This window comes from Megalops cyprinoides, chromosome 12, assembly GCF_013368585.1.
Source record: "Megalops cyprinoides isolate fMegCyp1 chromosome 12, fMegCyp1.pri, whole genome shotgun sequence".
Taxonomy (NCBI): Eukaryota; Metazoa; Chordata; class Actinopteri; order Elopiformes; family Megalopidae; genus Megalops; species Megalops cyprinoides.
The window spans coordinates 22,089,219-22,111,024 of NC_050594.1; the positions used below are offsets into that span (position 1 = coordinate 22,089,219).

Consider the following 21,806-nt stretch of genomic DNA (forward strand, 5'->3'; position numbering starts at 1 on the left):
AAATTCACCAGTACATTGTTATATTAAATGTCTATGAATATGCATTGGTTGTTTCCTCAAATTAGCTTCAGTTTAAATATGTTAATACATACAATTTTGTGATATTTCATTACATATCATCACTGGGACTCTGAGGCAGTATGTTAGTGGGCCTCTGGTTTAGGTTTGTATTTGACGTGATATGCCACTTTGACTTTGTAACTAATAATGTGATGTTGGAAAAGTTTTCCCCTTAGTCAGTCCATAAATATTGACTCTTAGTTTGGCATGCATACATGCAGAGCCCCAGACCTGAAACAGCAGGTTCTCTCAATATTCAGTTCTTCTACCAAAAGTGCAATTCTCATTCTGTCCACATGAGGGCAACATACACCACTCAATGGATTTCATTCCTTGACATTGATTCTTCGTCTCAGGAGAAATCCTTTAAAAACACAATCTTTACTTGATTGTTTGCTACAAATGATTTTCTTATACAGTTTTTCCTAGTTTCTCCTATTTTATATAAGCAAGATTTTGGAGTAGTTTACAATAGTTACAGAAATATGACAATGTGTATGGTGAATATATGCAGACATATACATATATAAAATGCATGCACACACATACATGTATAAATACACACATATGTACATGTAACATATATACATACGTATAAATGTATATGTGCATGTGTGACCATGTGCAGAAGACCAAATGCCAGCAGGACAGCAGCCTGGTAGCATGAATAGCCTACAGTATGTAGTGTACAGTGAAAGACCATGTGCTGGTTCATAGTGACAAGCCCTACAGGGTATTTTCAGTGCAGAGAAAGGACAATACTAGCAGTAACCACTATTATGTCCTTGTTCTGGGTCTTCTCATTTTGTCGTTTTTAGTCTTTATGAAAAATGCACATACTGTACATTTTACACAAAGAGCAGACGCCACTGATCAAATCAAACGCTCACATGCTGTATGAGCATGTCTTACGATCCTCATCTTCAAAGCATGGTGTGTGGGACTGGAGTCTAGATTCAGGGTACAGCAGCACAAACGTTGACATGCCATTCTCCGTCCGATACCTCGCTTTTCCAAAGGTGACGTAAAAGTGGCTTTTTTGGCATGCAAGACTAGGTGTGCTACAGCATATCACAAGGGAATCCATTTTAGAATGCTGACACACTCGACTTCCACTTCCTTTATTGTAATGAAGCCCTCGCGCACAGACGGCATGGTTACACACTCAGCGGAACGTGGTGAATTTTCTCTGCACCATCTCCGAAGGTATAAAATTGTTGTTACACAAACATGTCTGTCATTTTACGTAGCTGCTGGTTTTCATAAGCCATCTGGGCGTTTGTTTTGGCCATTTTCAATACAATAAAAGGTTGCTGTTGCCTTTCTTTTTTATTTTATTATTTTTATTTTTTTTTTTTTTTACAAATAATAACCGCAACTTGCAGGGTGCAGATCAATAGCCTGCTAAGATACCGCCATCTGAAGTACAACAGAGAGAATAAGTGAAGTAATGATGCATTCCAATTGAGCTCATCAATACGGTTCATGATCTTTGAGAAAAGAAATGTTCCAAGAGAAATAGTTAATGGCGCTGCTTTTTTCCCCTCAGTTCCCGATGAGGAAGCCTGCCCCGCAGCTGTGCGCTCAACAGCCCTCTCCTATTAACCAGACGCAATGTGAATCGATAGGGAACATAAAGAGGTTTAATCTTTTCAGGTGCTTGCTTCTGATTGCCCATTACAGAATAATAACAGCGCTCAGGCTGGCGAGGCATGAAAGAGAAACAAACAAGCTGTATCACCCCCCCCCCCCCCCCAACACCCACCCACCCCCAATAAAAAAGGAGTAAGCAAGTAAATCTATATATTTCTACTAGCACAGATGGACTGTGTGGTGGCAGTGTTCTTTATTAGGGTTTTCTGACCGTGAGCAGGCCTCTCTCAACAATAGGAGGAGGGATCGAGAGACGTCTCCCGGGTCTGAAACGCCCCAGAGAGTGACACACCCCTGCGCTCTGGTCTCCAGGCATGCACGCGGCGAACGCCCCACAACAGACCCTCCCTCTCTCATCTGAGCAACAGCTGCTTTCGGCTTCAGCTGGAGACACAGTGGATTACAGGCCTTATCTGAGGATGGTACTTGCACGTGTATGCGTGCTCGCACGCACACATGCACGGCCGCGCAGGCATGCGTGCACACACACACTACACATTTCATACAGAGAGCCAGTTCTGTCTACGGACTCTCTGGGCCTCTTGTCTGCTTTGATCCCTGTGTGGGCTGAAGATACAAATCACTGATGAGTTCTGACCCAGCTGAAACACGCTGGTGTGGTTCTGGGGCAGGCACGATCTCAGCCAGGCCAGCTCTTCCTGTTACAGGCTTAGCCAGCAGGACAGGTGCAGGACTTGGGCTTCAGGAAGATCCAGGACTGGAACCAGCGCAACAGCTGGGCCACTCTGGTCCAGAGAGTTCTTGAGACATTGCGCAAGCCCTGAGGGAAACAAACATACATATTATAAGAACGCATGTATATATTGCTGTTTTCATGATACACAGAGCCCGGAGGTCAGACACATAGTGGAGTTTAACGTGTGCTCTAACAAAATGAAACAAAAAAAAAAAACCTCACAGCAGATGCCATGGCAGTGTCAGGCCGAGGTCCGTACTGGGCCATCCCAGAAGAGCTGCCCTGTGACAGAGCCAGCACTTAACCCTTCGACTGGGGAACACAGGGCCATTCACAAGTTATTGATGTCCTCAAATCCCAGGCAGATTGCTACCCACCATTCACCTCCCTGCAGTGGCGACATATGGTCAGTGTGGGCTGGGCTCCCAGAACCCCCCCCCCCCAAACTACACATACAACGCACAACACACCCATAGTGCACAAACCAACAAGTGTCCTGCTGTTAAGACTAAATTAGCAGCTTGTCAGGAATCCTGTTGAATTGATCTAAATCTGCTTCACGTTGTGTGGGACAGACACTCTGGTGGAAGGGGAACGGGGAGATTTGAGGGGTGGGGTCAGCAGACGAACAGTGGCTATCTCAGAGTTCATTAACCAGCCCTGCTCAGGGCTCAGCTGCTGTTTGGTTGCCAGTATGTAAATTTCTTCACCAAAACTGCCACGTCAACAACGGCCAAGCCCTGTGTGTGTGTGAGACGCTGTTAAAATTCTGTGTCCGGGGCTGTAGTGCTGAGAGGGCCAGCAGGACACCTTACACTGCTGTGCCGTCTTATGGCTGGATCCTCCCGTCAAAGGTCACGGCTTCTCTGTGGAACCACATACGTTCAGCTGAGCAGAACGATGAACGGCAGATATCTTACAGATATGCAAACAAACACAATCCCATGAGTAAGAATTCTTCACTTACTAAAAAGATACGTGAAAGCTACAACACAACGGCCCGGGTTTTACAACACAGTCCTGTCAGAGAATAAACTTGCACATTGAAATTACTGCAGAGGGTTACAGTGAGCTGTTTTGCACAATTTAATAAGCAACATCTACTTTTACAAAGTCAAGCTCAGCATGTCAAAGCTTCAAATACCTCACACAGGGTAATTAGCTAATCTGCACACTGACTCAAAACAGTGGTCTTGAAAGAGGGCATTTTCTTTTATTTCGGAGCGGCTCTTTCTTTCCAACATGTGGCTCTCACCCTGGAATGTGGCATCCTCGTGAGATCAGCTGCAGACAGCACGCCAGACCAGAGGGATCACACAAAACAAATGGGATCTTTGAAGACATTTAAAAAAAAAAAAAAAAGATCCCCTCATCACCCTCTTTAGCTGGACCTTTTAATGTCATGGCATTTTGTCTTTGTGCTCACACTGCAGGCCTGATATCCCAGTGCAAATGAAAGTTTGAGGGCAAAACAGAGTTAAAATGCGCTGCTTTGATATATCCCATGGTGCTAAGGGGAGTCCCCCCCTCCCAACTAAAGTGTGTGTGTGTGTGTGTGTGTGTGTGTGTGGGGGGGGGGGGGGGGGGGCCAGGGGCTTGGAGAGGACAAGTGGTCAGAGGCCATTACAGGAATCCTAAAAGCAATCACATTAGCAATGGGATGGAACTAAACCACCAACCCAAGGGTGCCATCATTATTCTGCTTCAAATCAAATAGAAAAAAAAGTGCAGCGTGAAATCTCTTGCATATTTCTGAAAGAAAGGATTGCACATTATCATCTGCGACACCACTGTGTTTTTTTTTTTTATCAGAGCATTATTACCGCTCTCTCTAAATAAACGAAGTAAATACGTGCGTCTGAGGGAGCGCTTGGTGTTGCGGGCTCAGGCGGCGGAGCTTTTTTGTGTGAAATTGCAAATGCCCTGCTGGGTTTGAGGGGCTTTTAGCAGGGGGAAGAGCCCTGAGCCACTACTTTCACTCGTGCTACACTGAATCTCAAACTGTTTCAAATTAACCGGTAAACAAGGGCGTAATTAGTGGGCATCAGCTCATGAAAATTGTTCATTTAGGCCGAGGTGAGTGAACAATGTGGCGGAAAGGCCAAACACGCGGCGTGCCGCTTCTCCCTGTGCGGCGAGGACACTGTCCTACTGAAACACGCCCCCTTCCCAACCCCCCTCCAGCCTCCAACGCAGGGCTTTTTCCTGCCGCTCGCCTCTCCTCTCGTAAGGCCTTCTTAATACCAAAAATGATGAAAAATGCTGCTTTACTTTTTTAGCAGGGAAAAAAGAACTTGAAATATAGAAAATAACACTTAATACAACTGTGACTTTCACTTGCCCTCTCTGTACGTGCAACAAAAGTCATTGTAAAACTGAAAATAAATGAATGTGCTTATGAAAATGTTCTTCCTTTCCTGATTCCTGATTTTGAAACTTTAAAAAGTGATTATGAACATAAAATTTGATAAATGACATTAAACAAAGAACATAACCAAACAAAAGATAATCAAATGTGGGGGTACAAACACAATGTAAGCTTAATTTCCTTACATCAAGTTTACAATGAAACATGACAAATATTTAAATGTGTACTATGCGTGCCATTATCAGTGCTTATTTGAGTCAAGTTTCAGTATACAAAGTAGCCATGGTTTACACTGCACTGATTTTGCTAACCTGGACAGCAGTATTTTTCTGTGCTCTCTAATTGGTGCCGTGTTGCTTTGTGCCTCTGAACGGGGGGTTTTCTGGAGACGGGCAAAAATAAAGAAACGACAGCTCTCAGCACGGCCTAACGGTCCCAGAGCTCCACTTTGCCTGCTGCAGCTTCTCTTCAGGGACAGATCATCCACTACCATGTGAGAGTGTGCGCACAGGGCACGTGTGTTCATGTTCAACTCTGCACGCCTGTTTCACGGTACATGTGTGTGCGTCCCTCTTCAGGGGTAGAAACTTATCAAAAAAGCACTACTCATACATCGCAAACTGTTCTATAACCCAGAATCGCCATCACCCAAAATTTCAGGAAAAAGTACATCTTCATAAAGCAGTGCAATCGGTCCATTCGTTCAGTCTAGTTAAGGCATATAAGGTCATCAGAAACAAGGACAGTTACAATCCAAAAAGGTAAAATCTTATCCACAGTGGCACAGTTGATCCAGATGCAGGGTTTCATTTAACTGGTGCAATGTGCAGTTACCAAAATGGTCTTACACAGCAGACAGAATGCTAATTACTGCAATGCCATTATATCTGTCAACTTGACTGGATAACAAGTAGCTGCGTCTGTTCACTTGTTTATTTGTTTAAATGGCATAAAGCCTATATATATCCTGGGCGTCTGAGCTCTTGAACTTTTCACTGGTGCCTACAAGTATCTGCTCTTCACAGGCCCACTTGTATGTAATGAGGGGGAGCCCTGGCATGTATGCATCCGTCCACACAGTTCGGTCACGTCAGTGTGTTTCTATAATGCATGGATACAGTCATCCACGTTAATTCTGCATCTCTAATTGTGTGTGTTTTCATTCAGATTCTTTGGAATTGGGCCCAATCAATGTTGTTCCAACAATGCTGGAGAAGCTAGTCCTATTCAAGTCATTTGTGAGGACTAGCCCTATCTTACCCGTGCCTATGTGTATTTACATTACATCATTGTCATTTGACAGATGCTTTTATCCAGAGCAACTTACATAGATTACAATTTTTACATGTTACCCATTTATACAGCTGGATACTTGCTGAGGCAATTGTGGGTTAAGTACCTTGCCTAAGGGTACAGCAGCAGTGCCCATGCGGGGAATTGAACCAGCAAACTTTAGGTTACAAGTCCTGCATGCCACTATGCCACACTGCCGCCCCTATTTATGTGTAAGGAATAAATCCTAAACATGTTGCAAATTTTAAGTAAACTATACCCACGTGACTGAAAACAGGTGCAAACAATGTATATATACACAGATGATAAACAATAAAATTCTTCTTTCAAAATGATGTCTTTGGGACTAGCACAATAAATACAGTAGCTAGCCTTGCCTGATCTTAATGTCCCAATATCATAAATGTGGCGGAGTCACAATGGCCGTTTCTGTCAGCACTGTGGCTCTTTCTGAAGGGAACGCTTTATTCCCCCTGACTGATAATGCCAGAAGTGTTGCTTTCCGTCATACTGGCTTGACTTTTGGGAGGCATTAACCATTGAGTAGAAGCTCTGACCCATGAACAGTGCCCCCAGCACCCTTCCGGGGCTCAACAACTCACGCCGGGGAAAGGTAACAGATTCCAGCACAGTGGTGAGGCACCACAGGATTTTTAAATGTTTAGTTTATGAGAAAAGCTACAAACATGAAAAATGGGATCTGTGTTTAAAGCTCCTCACAGAAACTGCTCAATTCTTACAACTTTTAAGGAGACGCATTTTATTGTAGATGTTACATTCTTTGAGAAATGTTTATGTGAATTTTTGAAATTTGCTTATGTGATTCCAGGTTTTTTTTCAGGGACTATATTCTATTTATTCCAGGTTTCATGAGTAACAGTTATGATGTTCTGTTTGTAACCAAACCTTCAATATATCAGTTCATATTTGTTTGTAAATTTTGGGAAGTACGTCATGTTTATGTTGTTATGTCTGTAGGAAAAATACTGTTTGTGGCATCAGTTAAAATACCGTATAGCAAAAAAATAAATAATAAAAAAAAAAAATTCACATAACACACCCAGCAAATTGAAGGGCTTCGCACAGCTTTGGAATTTCAAACGAGGTAATTAAAAACTTCAAAACACTTCCGGGTTTAATCATTGACTTTCATAAGCTTTTTATATTTAAATGAGAGCAATGAAAATATTTGGTTTGGTCGTAACACATTGTTCTCAAAGGAACCACAGCACTGTGTGTGAGGTCAGCTTTGAGGACAGCCTCCTACCACGGCTGTGTCAAATAAGGCTGAGTTAAACGCAAAATAACACACTGGAACTTTCACAGCCGCACTCATTTCGAACTAAATGGTGTGAAGCTCACTGTGGGTTTCTGTATCTCTTGAAAATACTGTAAGGACAAACCAAGGCGCATTAAGATGAAATAATTTAATAAATAAAGAAATGGGTAGCATGCATCCAAACAAATGGCCAAACCACTCTAGTTCCTATTCATCAAAACCATAATTTAATTTCCACCATAATAATAGGTTATACTGAGGCTGAAAATGCTTGCAAAATCCCTAGCTTGGCAGGGATTCAAAGCACTAATTGATTGTTTTGAGGAGGACACAACAATTATGTCTTGGTGATGAACGACTTGGTTGTCCTTTTTAAGGACAGAAGTGATCTCTCGGGACAAAGTAACACAATGGTGTATTCTTTCTGGCTACATGAAGAATCAGAGTCTCGTATGACTCTGTCAGAAAGAAAGAGCAGCAGAGAAAAATGCAACGACGGCAAAAGAACTGGAGGGCTCATAACATACACTAATCCACAGGACACAAGAGAATCCACCAGGTCAGGTGTTGATACAGAAGGATTCTGCTGCACAAGGTGATTATGGTAGCGCAGCACAGGTGAGCGGAGCTGGGTCAGCGGCGGTTTACCTGCTGCAAGCTGTCGGGCCAGGGCGCTGTCCTGCTTGTAGAAGACTCTGGCGCACAGCGGGGAGGGCCCGCGTCCCACTTCCTGCAGCGCGTCCTGGAACACACCGCGCAGCGCCTGCAGCAGCTCCGCCCCTCCCGCCGCGCCGGGGGCGGAGCCCGGCAGGCCGAGGGACAGCGACACTGTGGCGCACTGCCGCGTGCTGGACTGTAGCACCTGGCACTCGACGGCGCCGGCGGGCACCTGGGCGGTCGCCCGCCAAGAGGTCCTCTGGCTGGGGTCGTCGCGGGTGGCGATGACGTGCAGCTCGACCGCGGCGCCCCTGGGCAGGCGTGGCACCACGGCCACCACTAGGGGTCCACACTGAGCGTCCTCTTCACCGTAGCATTCCTCCTGAGACACGAACAGACACCATTACAAATTCTGTGCACACATCTCGGTATTCACCACAGTACCAGTCAAATACATTGTGCTTTATTCATCCCACACAGGACAGATTAGGTTTTAAGGATTGAATTGATAGTGTGTGTGTGTATTACAGTATGACATCCAATAGTGCATATTTACAGCAAAATAAATTAACCACTATCAACAAACAAACTGGCACATTCTGTGCACATTCTATCAAGTGTGTCTGCATCTCCCCAGACAGCCCAGAGAAAAGATTTTCAATGTCATCAAGATGAAAATTCTGGGGGTATTTTGGCAATTTCATGCTATTTCACCACATACACCTATTAGAAAACTGCCATTATGGGTCTAAATGATTTAATCCACAGAGTTAAAATCTTTTTTTTTCTGCACGAAAGCCATTATCAGCAATAAAATATATTCTACCAGCATGCAGCACAATGTACCCCTCAAATACCACTTTGTTGCAGCCTTACCTGCTAATGGGGGAGAAATGAGCATTTTATAAAACAGTCATTTTGTCTGGAGTCGATAGGGCAAAAACACTTAACCCCCTTTTCAATTTGCAGGATCAATTTTCATCCACTTACACCCCACTTCGTAAGTGCAGAATAATGACAGGTTACACACACTTTATTTTGAAATTCACTCACAAAAATTATTGACAAGAGCATGAGCGGCACTTTGCCCCCCAGCAGACGCGCGCCTATATGACCCACTCCACTGTCTACATGAATGCAGCACTTACCTTCAGATTAAACTTTAGCAAAGGCCTAATTGTGCATCAACAGCCCCGCGTCTTGCCTTGAAAAGTGTGACAACGAAAAACAGGGGATAGATTTTTCCCGCAAATTGTGCGGCTCGACTCACAATGAATAATTATACAAAGAGAGAGAGAGTGAGAGAAAACGAAGGAATCGCAGAGACCTGTTCACTTTGAGCGGAGAGAGTGTCAGCGGCATCTCCAAACATTTTTTTTTTCTTTTTCAGATAAATGTTATATTAGCACTTAACAGAAGCAAGGTATTCTCCTGGAGGGGATGAGTTTTACCCTTGTCAATACTCATTCCCCTACAAGTGAAGAGAGAGATGGGCAGAGATGAAACATGGGCGCTCTTACACTGGAGAAAGTGCTCTGCTCAGCCAGGCTTAAAGGCCATTTTGTTGGCCCAGGGTGCTGAGGTAGTGTTTGTGAGAGTAAAGTTAACAGGAGCCTCTTGCAGGTCACTACATTCACACAAGCATAAACTTTTCTTCTTTCCCTGACTTGTCTCAGGAGGTTAAGTCAATAACTTCTGTGCAAAATGTTACCTTCGGAGACCTGTTTGAATTAAGCTGGGTATTTGGTCAAAGGAAACTGCCAAGGCAGGAAAAGTGTAGGGCTTTCACCACCACTGCAGAGAGGGAGCCGGGTCTTTTGTAACACAGTACTTCAACCTGCGGCATTAATACCACTGCGTGCGTCTCCATTGCGTCTGGCCAGCCAGTCACGGGAGTGCTCCACCACCCGTCACCCTGCCCGGCAAGAACTCATTTATCAGATTAATCTAATAAAACAAGAGGGTGACAAATGCTGATATATGGCAGAGCTGAGTGCACGCCACTGAGTGCATGGCGTTGCCGCAGTCGCGGCTCTGTAATGCATTTCGCCGTATGACTTCATTACAACTCACTCGTTTTATCCTCTCCGTCGGTGTGTGTGTGTGTGTGTGTGTGTGCGTGCGTGCGCCAGGTGATCGTTGGAAGTGCGCTCGGCGGTGAAACGGTAGCGTCAGGGTGACCTGAATTTCCTTCATGTCTACACCACCCCCCCACCCCTCCCACCTCCCCACCCCCGCGCCCGCCCCCCCCCCCCCGGCCCCTCCCCCGCACGCTCCGCGCGCGAGGCCTGCCGGAGAGGCGTGAAAGCCGAACGGTAAATACCATAATAAGGAAGTGGTGTAAAGCTTGGGAGCAGCGGGGAGCTGATGGGCCCTGTGCTCAGCCAGTTCCCCTACATTTCCTGCCCAGTGGGAGGCCTTCATCGCGTCGCTCCGCGGCTGTGCTCCAGGCCGCCGCTCCGATAATACCTCCGCTTCCTCTGCTTCCCCATTTCACTTACACAGCCGCTTGTGTAAACTGCCCCCGCGCCTGCATTCGCGCACGCTGCGCTCCCGATGGCTCCCTGAGGACGGCCACGGGGCCCGGGCACAGGGCCCCTCCCTGTTTACACACGTGGATCTGGAAGGACAACTCTCTGTGGATCTTGCATATGGAGGGTGCTGCAGATAACATCCTCAGCTTGGTGACTAACTGACTCTTAGAAATGTCTCTGATTCTCCCTAAGCCCTTCAGGTAATGGAAGCCACAGTAAGTTTAAAATTTGAAAGCACATATGATAAGCAGTAAAATCCTTTCAATAATTTGACTATCCTCTCTCAATTAGGTGTGGTGAAAAATCCTACAAGGGATAATCTCAATAGCAATTCTCTATGCAACTGCCTGCAAAAATCACTGGCACTGTAATAAAAAAAAAAACGTTGATGCTTTCTTCCAGCCCTATTCTCATTACAGGCAGGAGTTCTATTATAAACTCACCACGTTCCGGTGCATTTCACACACACAGGTCAACCCCCTGCTTTCATCAGCGCCATACTGCTCTATAAATACAATTTCACACGCATAAACTCCACCATGCTCCCAATTAACCCAACAAGCTTCCATATCCACCTGATTAGAGAAATTATCAACGCACAACATCAACATGGCAAGGCTTTCAGTCTACAGAGGGACGTACGTGTTGTTTTCTATCAGACACTGTTCCACATGAGTTGGCTGATTTCCTGCATCACTGTTTTCACTGCTGGTCATGCTGGAGACAGCACTGAAGGTAAGAGTGATAATTGTTTGTAGATGTATATTCTACATATACAGGGGCTGTGTCAACAGAGCGCAGAATCTAGTCATCTATGGTAAGCACTAAAGTGACAGGTCTGTATGTAATTACTGATGAACTGCAACAATGACTTGTAACTTATATTAATATTGATTCTGAGTTCTGGTGCCGAAGCACAACGCTTTCCAAAAGTCTGGCCAAAAGTCGGATCCTCATGGACAGCTGATCCATGTCAGCACTGAAGCATTGTGGGACACGCCATTCCAACAGAGCAAAAAGCACAGATAGGCAGATGGAGCAGAATGTGGCAAAAACAAAAACTTACAAAGTGCAGTGTGGCAAGCTGTGCCAAAATCCTCTTCATTCATGTTACGCGCAAGATAAACATACATGTATGCAAGAGAATAAAAGTTACATAGAAAACAGATAAAAGAAACCAGCAAAAGAGCTTTAGGGCTTTTTAATCACAGGAACATTCTCATGGTTAAAAAACCCAGTGTGAAGGTAAAATATTCTGCCTCTCCTCATGAGTTCTGTTATCTGTATTTGACCTATGTTAAATATTCTCATTACAATCACTTCAAATGAATAGAGGCCCTTTGTTTAATCCCCACCCCGGGGAGACCGCATTCAGCAGGAGGAGGATAAAATGGAGGAGAGCAGCCATGTCATCTGTATCCACAGCGCCGGGGAGAGCAGGGGAGCAGACGCTCCAGCAGCCAGCCCTCCAAACGCCGGCCAACGGAGGAAACGGGCCTGGGGAAATCACTCATTTAAGAATGCCTCATTCTCACCGCGGCCAATTGGCTATTCTGTTTGAAACTAAAATGTATGTGTGTGTGTGTGTGTGTGTGTGTGTGTATGTGTATATATATATATATTCCTTTTGATTTTGAAAATAAATAAACAATCCTCAAATCTTTCCCTATAAAAAAGAAATCTTTAAAATAATAAAAAAATGCTTATGGAACTTTGTGTTAAAATTTGAGGATGTGAGTGTCAACTGTCAGTTGATTTGGTACGGAATAATGCAGGGAAAAAACAGCAAAACTGTAACACTGCTGAAATAATATTCAGGAATCATTTAATTAACACTAATTCCCTAATTTTTGCAAATCAATTTATGCATTCGGTAATGACTTTATTATTGACATTCACATCAGTGAGATATTAAATGTATCCCCTACCCTGCGTGAAGGCAGCTCTGTAGGACGTTTCGGCAGCCCGCAGCCCAGGGAGCCGCACAGTGCATCACTGCACTCCATTCCTCTGCCTCAGTGATCTGAGACCGAGTCAGGAGGGTATTTGGGGCCGTCGGAGCAGACAGCCGGCAATGTGTAAACCGTTTAACAAACCCCAAACAGTGTCGGTGGCCAGCAGAGGTGGGACAGGCTCCGTGCCAGCGACTCCATGCTGCTCCCTACACAGCGGAGGTGTGTGTTCTCCTTCTGGTCTCTGGGCTCTGCAGATTAGCGCTGGAGGTGGAGGCTGGGGTGGGGGCCCTGCGCTCTTATTGGCAATTTGGAGGCGGGTTGCCAGGGGAGAGGGGATAAGCCGTTCAGAGGGTTCAGCGGAGCTCCGTAAAGGGGATAAAGGATTAGGGAGGCTCTAAGGAAGACATCTGCTTCTGTGCCGCGCTCCATATTATCAAAGACACCAGTGGTTCCCTGATCATAAAGTTTTCATGAGCGCTCACACTGGTAAATATCAGCCGTCTCTCTCTGCTTTTTTTGGTGGTGGTGGTGGGGGTATGGGGGGGGATCAGTAACTACTGATACAGAAATTCACATTCTTACATTAAAAGTCAGGACAGAAATCTGGTTAAATGAATATATTTCACGTATTAAGTGATTTTCTCCATTTACAACCTTTTGCCATCTGAAGGTGGGGTCGCGCACGAAAGGTCTGAAATGTGAACACTGCGTCCAACCTGTGCGTCAATATCAACAGTGAATATAATGGATATACCTATCTAAGCTGTGGTATAATTTCCATCTCACCTTGCTGCGTAGGTCTCTCAGCTTTCTCTCCCAGGCTGCTTTGACGATGGGTATGTCTTTGCTGCGGGTGACATAGCAGTGGGGCTGCAGTGCGTGCCACAGGGTTAGATCACTGCTCATGGCCTCCAGGACCCTCTCCATGTGGCCGAAGGAGACAGAGGCCTGGCTCTGAGCTGCACCCCGCACCAGCTGCATGGTGCAAGGGACCAGGGCAATCTGTCCAGCACAGAACACCATCTCATCTACCTAGAGTGGAGGGAAGAAAGAACACACGCATACTGTAGGCTGAATGTACGTTACTGTTGCATTCCATTACTACAAACTGCATTATTATATGTAAAACATGAAGTACTGTAAGCGCTATTTATCATGTTACATACATGAAAAATAACTTAATTTGAGGGGTGCAGGAGAACCTGGTGGCTGTTTGCCCAGTGGGAAATTTCCTTAAGTGGTGTACTAACCATGAGCAGAATGGTCTTTTGTGCAAGTTAGAGTACCAGCAGTGATGTGCGAATGTGTGACTCAGTCTCAGACTCATATCAGGCAGAGTCAGAGCTGATGTAGGGAGCTCTGCAGAGGAAACCATTCATCATTCTCAAACCAGTCATCGTCACTGATGTGCAGGCCTCCCAAGCAGAGCTGGCCTCTGTCTCTCACAGACTAGGAGAATACTGCTGGTATTGTGGCTGTGGGTTTAAGCTCTCGATGTGCTGGTCCGTTAAACCAAGGTGTGGACTCCTAAATTTATAGAAATGTATGACCCTTCAAAATTAATCTACTGCTTGAAACGCAGTTATTAACTCTCATAGTGCAGGAGACTGGTCTTAGAATGAGTCTGTAAGTTCTTAAAAGGTGAGCAACTTTACTCAGAGCATACACCCAAACAGGTGGGCCAGCACATAAAATATTCAGTTTTAGATTATACATATTCCATAACCCCTTTATATAGATATGCTCAATGCCACAAGAGCAGCGATAAACCCAGACATCCGCAGGCAGAACATTTAAACAAACAATAATGAAATTTCCTAAAGCCTTTCCCACTAAAAACATGCTGATCCTTTGCTACTGGGGACTTTTAAATTATAATACTCATAACACATCCCCACTGTGGTCTCACATACAAGTAGGTATTAGGAACACAATTCCATACAGCAGTGAGGTGTAACAATTAAATTAGCATGAATTATTGTGCTTTATTTGAATAGCAGTCTCAATTAGCAAGTTACACGTTTCACAGTTATTTTATCACAGGGAACGCATATTTCACACCATCAAAATAGGCAGGTATAGCTGCACGATGTGTGTGTGTGTGTGTGTGTGTGTGTGTGTGTGTGTGTGTGTATGCATGCATATCCATGTGCGCGTGTGTGCGTATGTGTGTGTAATTAGCATAGTGATAATTAGCTGAGAAATGCAGATAAACGCTTGTAAAAGTATGTTCTTAGGCTCAATAATTCTGACCAAAAATCCATCTTATTAATGCAATCAGATGTCCAGGACAATCCGTGGCATTTCAGAGGTCAGGCCACATGACAGATCAGCTGACTCCTGAACTCGGAAAATCAAACCCCGGTCAGCGTACTCTGGTCAATGCAAACAGCCGAGAGTGACAATGTGCTAATTGGGGAATGGCCAGGAGCGTGGTGGATCAGTGACCTCGACAGGGACCGCACTGGCCCTAAATCAATTGATACATCATGCAAAATGAGGTCCTTAGCTGATTTCTGTTAAGGGGGAAACATCTTTCCAAACCAGATTAAATGTGAAGTGCTGGTATTAACATGCACTAATCCCCCCCTCCCCCCCTTGCTCACTTTGTTACCTAATGAGGTACTCTATCCCCCCACATCTTCTTAAATTAGAGACCTGTTTTCATTCTCTCCTTCTCTTTCTATTTGGAATATCTATACAGGCAAACAAGCTCTAAGACCAATTTTAGACTACCAGCTGAGACCTCCCCTACGGCTTAGCTATCATCACTGTGAAATAATGTCAGCCATTTTTACCACTTAATGAGAGCAAATATTTTGTTCTGTACCATTACTTTGCTTTGCAGACATGTAACGATGTCCAAGGAGATTCGCATGGTTTGCATCAACATCATACATTTACTGCAAATGGCTTTATCAAGCTGGATCTTCGCAGCAGCTATGCATTTAAAATGTCCAGTACCATAGAGACTGTAGCAAAGCTTCCATTCCTGCTTTTGAATCCATTATGCTCTGGTCATAGGCCTAGGGCTCTAGATTCACAATAGCACTCTGATGCACTTTCATGAGAAAAACATACACACAATCTGACAATCATCTACTTCTATGCTCTTTTACACTCCATGGTATCTTCCTAAAAATGTTTTGACCACTCTGTCCTGTACCAACTTTCAGTAACTCACTATGTGCAACAACTGATTCTGAATTCAGGGGGTGATATACTTTCTATAACTGTTAATCATATTATGTTTGCATCTAAACAGTCTTGGACAAAGTTCTGCCTTGCACAACTGCAGTGTCCCATGGGAGGTATAGTTCTCACTGGTGAATTTAGAGCACATCGAGGAGCATGTTTTACATTTACATCAGGGACAATTAAAATCATAAGAGAAGAGCTGGCAAAACCTTTTGCTTTATGTAAGACATAACACATTCCGTCTTTTTTGGATTACTACTTCATGGCGATGACTGTGGTTTTCCCCTCAGATAGTACAATATACATCAAAATCAATACAATAATATATGCATATATACTTTATATCAAACTCAATACTATATATGGCCTAAATTTCTAAACTGGCCTAAAATTCTTCCCTTGATATAACTGAAAAATTACTATAAATGAAACAAAATATGCTTCCTTTAATTAATAGGTGTTATTTCCTGTTCAAAGCACTGCCATTTCTGTTTGAGATTCAGCTCTATATGGAGCACATTTTTCCCTCAATAAAATCAGCAGTTTGTAAGATGTTATTCGAAAATAACAGCACAACAAAAACGCTTAGCTTGAGGGAGGATATGGTCACATCCATTTCCATAATCATATGGGTTTCCCATGATTCCTAGCTCCTGGGTTCAGTTGTCAACTTTGATGAATCTTCAGCATCTGCCTCTGCAGCTCCAAATTACCGGGACACCGTTCCGAGGTGGAGGGGGTTACTGGGCGGGGGGCTTCCCGCTTTGAGCCGGGCCGGATCAATCACCGCATTATTTACCTTCCAGCATTATTTGGCAAAGCACGAGCGATACATCAACACTGGCGTATCAGAGAGGCTGAGGCAGGGAAACGTCAACAACAAATCGTCATTGGCATTCCATTTATGAGCCATCAAACGCCATCAGATCCTCTCCACAGAAACCCCGATCAGGTCAGACAGGTGCTGAGGATCTCTTAACAAGGCAACCATCAAAAGAGCTTGCCATTTTAAATTTAAAAAAGGCTATCATTTGTTGATTTGAATATCAAAAGAGGCCACAGCAAGGCCCCTAGACTGTAAAAAAAAAAAACCTCCCTAAGCTTCACCAAGCAGGTGTGTAATGATCAATTATTAAGGTTCTATCTCAGGTTGCTCTTAGTAAAGGGGAATATAGTTTTTTTTTTTTTTGCAGTGAACCTGCAAATGGGAATCTTGCTAAAAACGGGGGAATTCCATTAACATAAAATTAACAGTTCAAAAGAATGAGTTAACACACCAATCAAACTTGTTAATTGACTGTCAATGGTCTGTCCCTGAATATACAACAGGACTACATTATTCATCATCAGTGTTGACAGGGAGACAGTGCAATTTGCATGGGCCTCCTAAACCTGATCAACAACCAGAATGCCACATACATTTTTAATGGGGAGGAGCGGAGCACTTTAATATTCATAAGGGTCAAACCATTGCATACAATATTGAAGTTTGAGATAAAATGCAATACACAGCATGTTTCCTTCTTTCTGAATGGCAACCTTAACTTTCGATAATGTACACTGAAAACAAAAGACATTTATTAAAAGAAATGGTACAGCAAGTGCAGCATGGATACCCTGCAATTGTCAATTTTTTCCCTATTTCACTGATGGAGCTCAACGTACAGTACCTCTGACGCATCTCCCCCACCCACCAACCTGCTGTCAGAATTATGATGCTTGTTGTCCATTTTGATATACTGTGTAAAATGCAGTCCAAAGATTTAACTACAGTGTACTTCAAACCCAGAAAGCTTCACTTCTGTTTATGGACAAGGGCAAAAAGGCTACTGAGAGGATGGCTGACTTGATGGCACAGACCTTTTTCCAAAATATTTCCTCCAACCCATGGAGCAACTTCTGTGCAGTGTCTGAGCAATTCCAGTGCAAGTAGACTGCTTACCATTAATTAAATCTGTGTTTTTAGCTTCATGGTTTATTGACCTTTATTTCATGGCTTAAACGCCATCATTTTTCATAAACTTAATGACGTGTCAAAAGGTCAGAGAGCCCCAAGGACTGTGCTGAGATCCAGACTATAGCACATATGTAAATGTTCAATGGCACAGGCTCACTGGATCCACTTTGCAACCTTTTAACGTTTTTAAACCTCGGGACTACAAGTGTTTAGACCATTGTTTTTCGACTCTTAAGGCAGGAGAAACATGCACATATTTACATCTTTGTTGTCACAGAGGAAAGAAGAGGTGACTGTTTTTTGCGTTGTTGATTGCGAGTGTTATTTTTTGTCATTAGCCATGGTAGGTATGGAAAAACATTTGTGGAATGTGGAATATGTCGGACATTCGCGGAATGACCTGGTACCGTTGAACAGTAAGGGTTTTTTTCCCTCTGTTCCAAGGACACACTGAGACAAACAGCTCTGAACTCTATCAGATATGCTAATGGCCACCTTTCCATTTAATCTTCATACATAATTAAACAAGCGAACTGTAACTCAAATGTACCAATTGCATGGCATTAATAAAACAAAGCACTAAATCAAAAATACAAAATAACAATGGAAAAATCCTAATTTTAGTGTAGTCAAACCATCCTTCAGAAGCCTACAGTACCTGTGAGAATCTTACAATTTTTACATTTTACACAGTACTGAACATTGCTTTGCAAGGGCAATTATGCTGACTCTCCTTGTGTTATTTTCTGGTTTGATTGTGGGTGTGTATATGGTAGGGGTACCATAATTAGATTGTATGTAGAGTAATTCTTTGATAAGGGATTATAATTCCACACAGACTACAAATCATTGTTCAGGGTGAGCCAACTTTAACTGCAATGCTTTGGACTGAAGGCAGGGGGTGTCATTGTATTATCAGGTCACCGGTATTTTAGATTTTGCTGCACATTTTCCTTTTATCACTTCAAACCTATTCTGGACCTAAATTTCAAACAACACAACACAAGAAACAATGTTCAGCCTCCACTCAGTGACACAAAATCAAGGAGGCTGCTGATATTTTTAACAGTTAATCATAAATCATTTGAAAAAAGTAATAAAAAAAAGAAATAAAAAGTTTTGCTCTACTGAATTAAGTGTATACATAATGTTTCCTTAATATTTGAAATGAAATACACTGAAATCCTTTAGAGTGGATGTCAGTTTGTCAGTTCCATGCCCTCTGATTTCAACTTGAGCAGGCTTCATGTCTTCTGCTCAGCGTTAGCGCATTCAAAGCAGATCACGTCTCGGAACAGAAAATGATAAGAGATGGGCTCACGTTGTGCTATGCCCTAAGGAAATTCCGGGTTCTGACACCTAATTTTTACAAATATAAATGTTCATAATAACCACGATCTTTCCCTTTTAATGTGTCTCATAATGTTCTGCTCATCTCACCAAGGGCTTCTTTGGCCAGACAATTTGTTTTTAATTTTTTTCTATCCCCTAGTTTTTCTTTCTGTTTTTTTCTTTTTTTTTTTTGTTTGTGCTCCACTTCGAGCCAAACCCATGCATGCTCAACTGTCACACAACATCAGCGTTATTTAAACAGTGACATAAATAGCATGTACGAGATGCACAAAGAAAAGCAAATAAGGGGGACTTCTTTAAACATCTCCTTGGAGAATAAACCATGTGTTAAAACAAAAATAAAAACGAGAATGCAGAATGTTTTTTTTTATATTACTATTATTCGACGTTGCTGGGACAAATTTCTGAATATCAAAAGAAATAGGCATCATAATCAGCTGGTCCAGAAATAGAATGTGGTCATTTCATGACATGAGGCCTTTTTTCTTCCGTCCGGGCTACTGTAAATAACCGTATTCCCTGTCTGTCTGAACTCAACATGCCCACTCGGAGTGATGCCGATGCGGATAAGTAACACTGTCACGTCCGTTTTGTCAACTTTATGCTGATTATTCGTCTCTATCCACTGTTTGTGAGCATAATCAAGGTCAGGAGTGATGGCTCCGAAGACTTGGCCTGATGCTCTGGCAGACTTACAAAATGCATATGTATTTTATTCAGAAATGCATTTCATTTGGTGCCATGGCTTGAGAGAAAAATGTAATAAAATAAACAGAAACAATATTGCTCTCTGTATGTCACAGCATTCTCGATACGCCAATTTCAAATACGGAAATTACGATCGATGCGTTTCAAAATGATGGAGCGGCGCATTTTCTCTTTGTGTTAGGGCAAATGCCCGCTGCCTTCAACTTTCCCGACCTCTGATTTTTTGACAAATTGGTTGTGAGGCTTTTACGACTGATGCACATATCGCAAAAATCATTTCTGCCAAGCTTCCTCTCTGACCTGCCCGTGGGACATGACAGGCTCCTAGATGCATCGCTCTATCAAACCAAATCTTTCCAGGACAATGCAAATTATGACAAATTCCATCATCCCGCATTATGCGCTCCCTGCTAATCTCCCTAATTCGAGAGAATCGGGAGGGCTCGCTCTTGTGCTGAAGGGCATGTTGTCTGATTGAATGATGCTGAAACTGCACCCTCAACCCCCGTTTGTTCTCTGGTTCCAGCTGTGACCACCCTTTTCTTCTTTAGCGGGGCCCAAACTACCTTTTTCCCCCCTTTTTCTTCTGCCACCAAAATCGAGTAGAGGGACGCCTTCTCCCCCCCACCTGTGTGTGTGCATCCATGTTTGGCGGAAAGAAACATTTTTTAAAAAGTGGAGGAAAAATGGACCAGCGGATGGTTTTATGGTCTCAATGTTAACGTGCGCCGCGTGTAGGAGAATTCGCAATGAGTGATGCACACTTTGTCTTCCCGATGACTTCCACCGGCATGTCAGGCTGTCACATTGGGAATGCAGCCACTTGTGAGAAGAAAGTCCTTCTGCATTGGCTTATGAAGCAATCATTTAGCTGATAGGACTCTGGCAATTTTAAGACTGGGGCACTTTGACATTACAAGGTTACATGACGCGGTCCGCTTGAAGCGAGTGGACAACCTGCAGAAGACATCGAAAAAAAAAATAAATAAATAAATAAATAAGGAGAAAAAAAAAAATCAAAACAGAAAACAAAAATGTCTCCTTGAACTTTCCCGTAGTTCCGCAGATGTTCAAAAGATGGCAGTGTTGCTGCATGGAAAGGGCCTTGGCACAGAGGGGCTTGCTTCAGCCATGTTCACGCAGTAAATACGCATTTGTCTTCTTAACCGATGTCTTCTCAGCATTTTTAGGTATATTTTCTGTGGCGGAAAAATATCTACCAGTGTTTTCATTGATAAAAAGAAATGTCCTGAAGGACAGTGTAATAAAGAGCAGTAGGTGTTAGAAATGTCAGAAAATTAACTGTTAGGTTATTACTTAATTTCACTTTGTATTAACACTTTGTTTATATTTCATTTACCAGGAGATAACGTCACAGGAAGTATACATAGAATACATTTAGGTATGGATGCTAGGCTGTGCTATTATATTTCAAAAGACAATGTTCTGGGGCAACTTGTTTACCATGTTCAAATTCTCTGAATATGACAAACCATTTTTTTTTTCATTTTAAATATAATGATGTGTGTGATGTCTGTAATGATGATAATAATGTCTGATTTATACATGTAAACAGAGCTGCCTCAATTGCACATTGCACAGATCCAAATACAATTTACTGATTTTCTGATCCTTTTGAAATGTAACTATGGCAAAAAAGGAAAAAACTATAGCAAAAAAAAATAAATAAGGGTCTTTATAAATGTATCATGATATATAATTGGATTTAATTTGCAATGCTAAAAGGAGCCATTTTGAAAATGTCCAATTCCAAATTGCCTTTATTGAAAAACTGCTTGTATGTCATACTGTAACTGCTAAACTAAGCACATAATTGCAATGTCAGTAACCTTCATTTGACAGTTATCTATGAAATCTATCTAATATCAATGATAAAGCCATGCACACTCAAACATTCTGTTCAACACAAATACATTCCGACCATATGTCGACATAAAAAAGGCTTTTCTATTATTCATTGACAACACACTTGTACACCTGTAAAATGTGCAAAAATGACAACGCACAATGAAAAATGAATGACCCAGGTTAAAAGTTACTGCTCAAACGGACCCCTCTATGAGAAATTAATGA

General features: G+C 42.9%; 1 protein-coding gene across 2 annotated transcripts in view; it reads right to left on the minus strand.

Annotated features, from left to right (window-relative positions):
- Nucleotides 1–1,899: 1,899 nt before the first annotated feature.
- Nucleotides 1,900–21,806, minus strand: part of dph6 (diphthamine biosynthesis 6) — a 61,162-nt gene continuing 41,255 nt past the window's right edge. Inside the window, exons 13-15 of one of the 2 annotated variants that reach the window (XM_036543017.1) lie at nucleotides 13,283–13,528; nucleotides 7,999–8,389; nucleotides 1,900–2,494 (exon numbers count right to left, since the gene is read on the minus strand). In XM_036543017.1, coding sequence (XP_036398910.1) covers nucleotides 2,376–2,494; nucleotides 7,999–8,389; nucleotides 13,283–13,528 — 756 coding nt within the window. In that variant the 3' untranslated portion in view covers nucleotides 1,900–2,375. Of the gene's footprint in view, nucleotides 2,495–7,206; nucleotides 8,390–13,282; nucleotides 13,529–21,806 lie in introns of those variants that run through there. The other variant, XM_036543016.1, reaches the window with a different exon arrangement.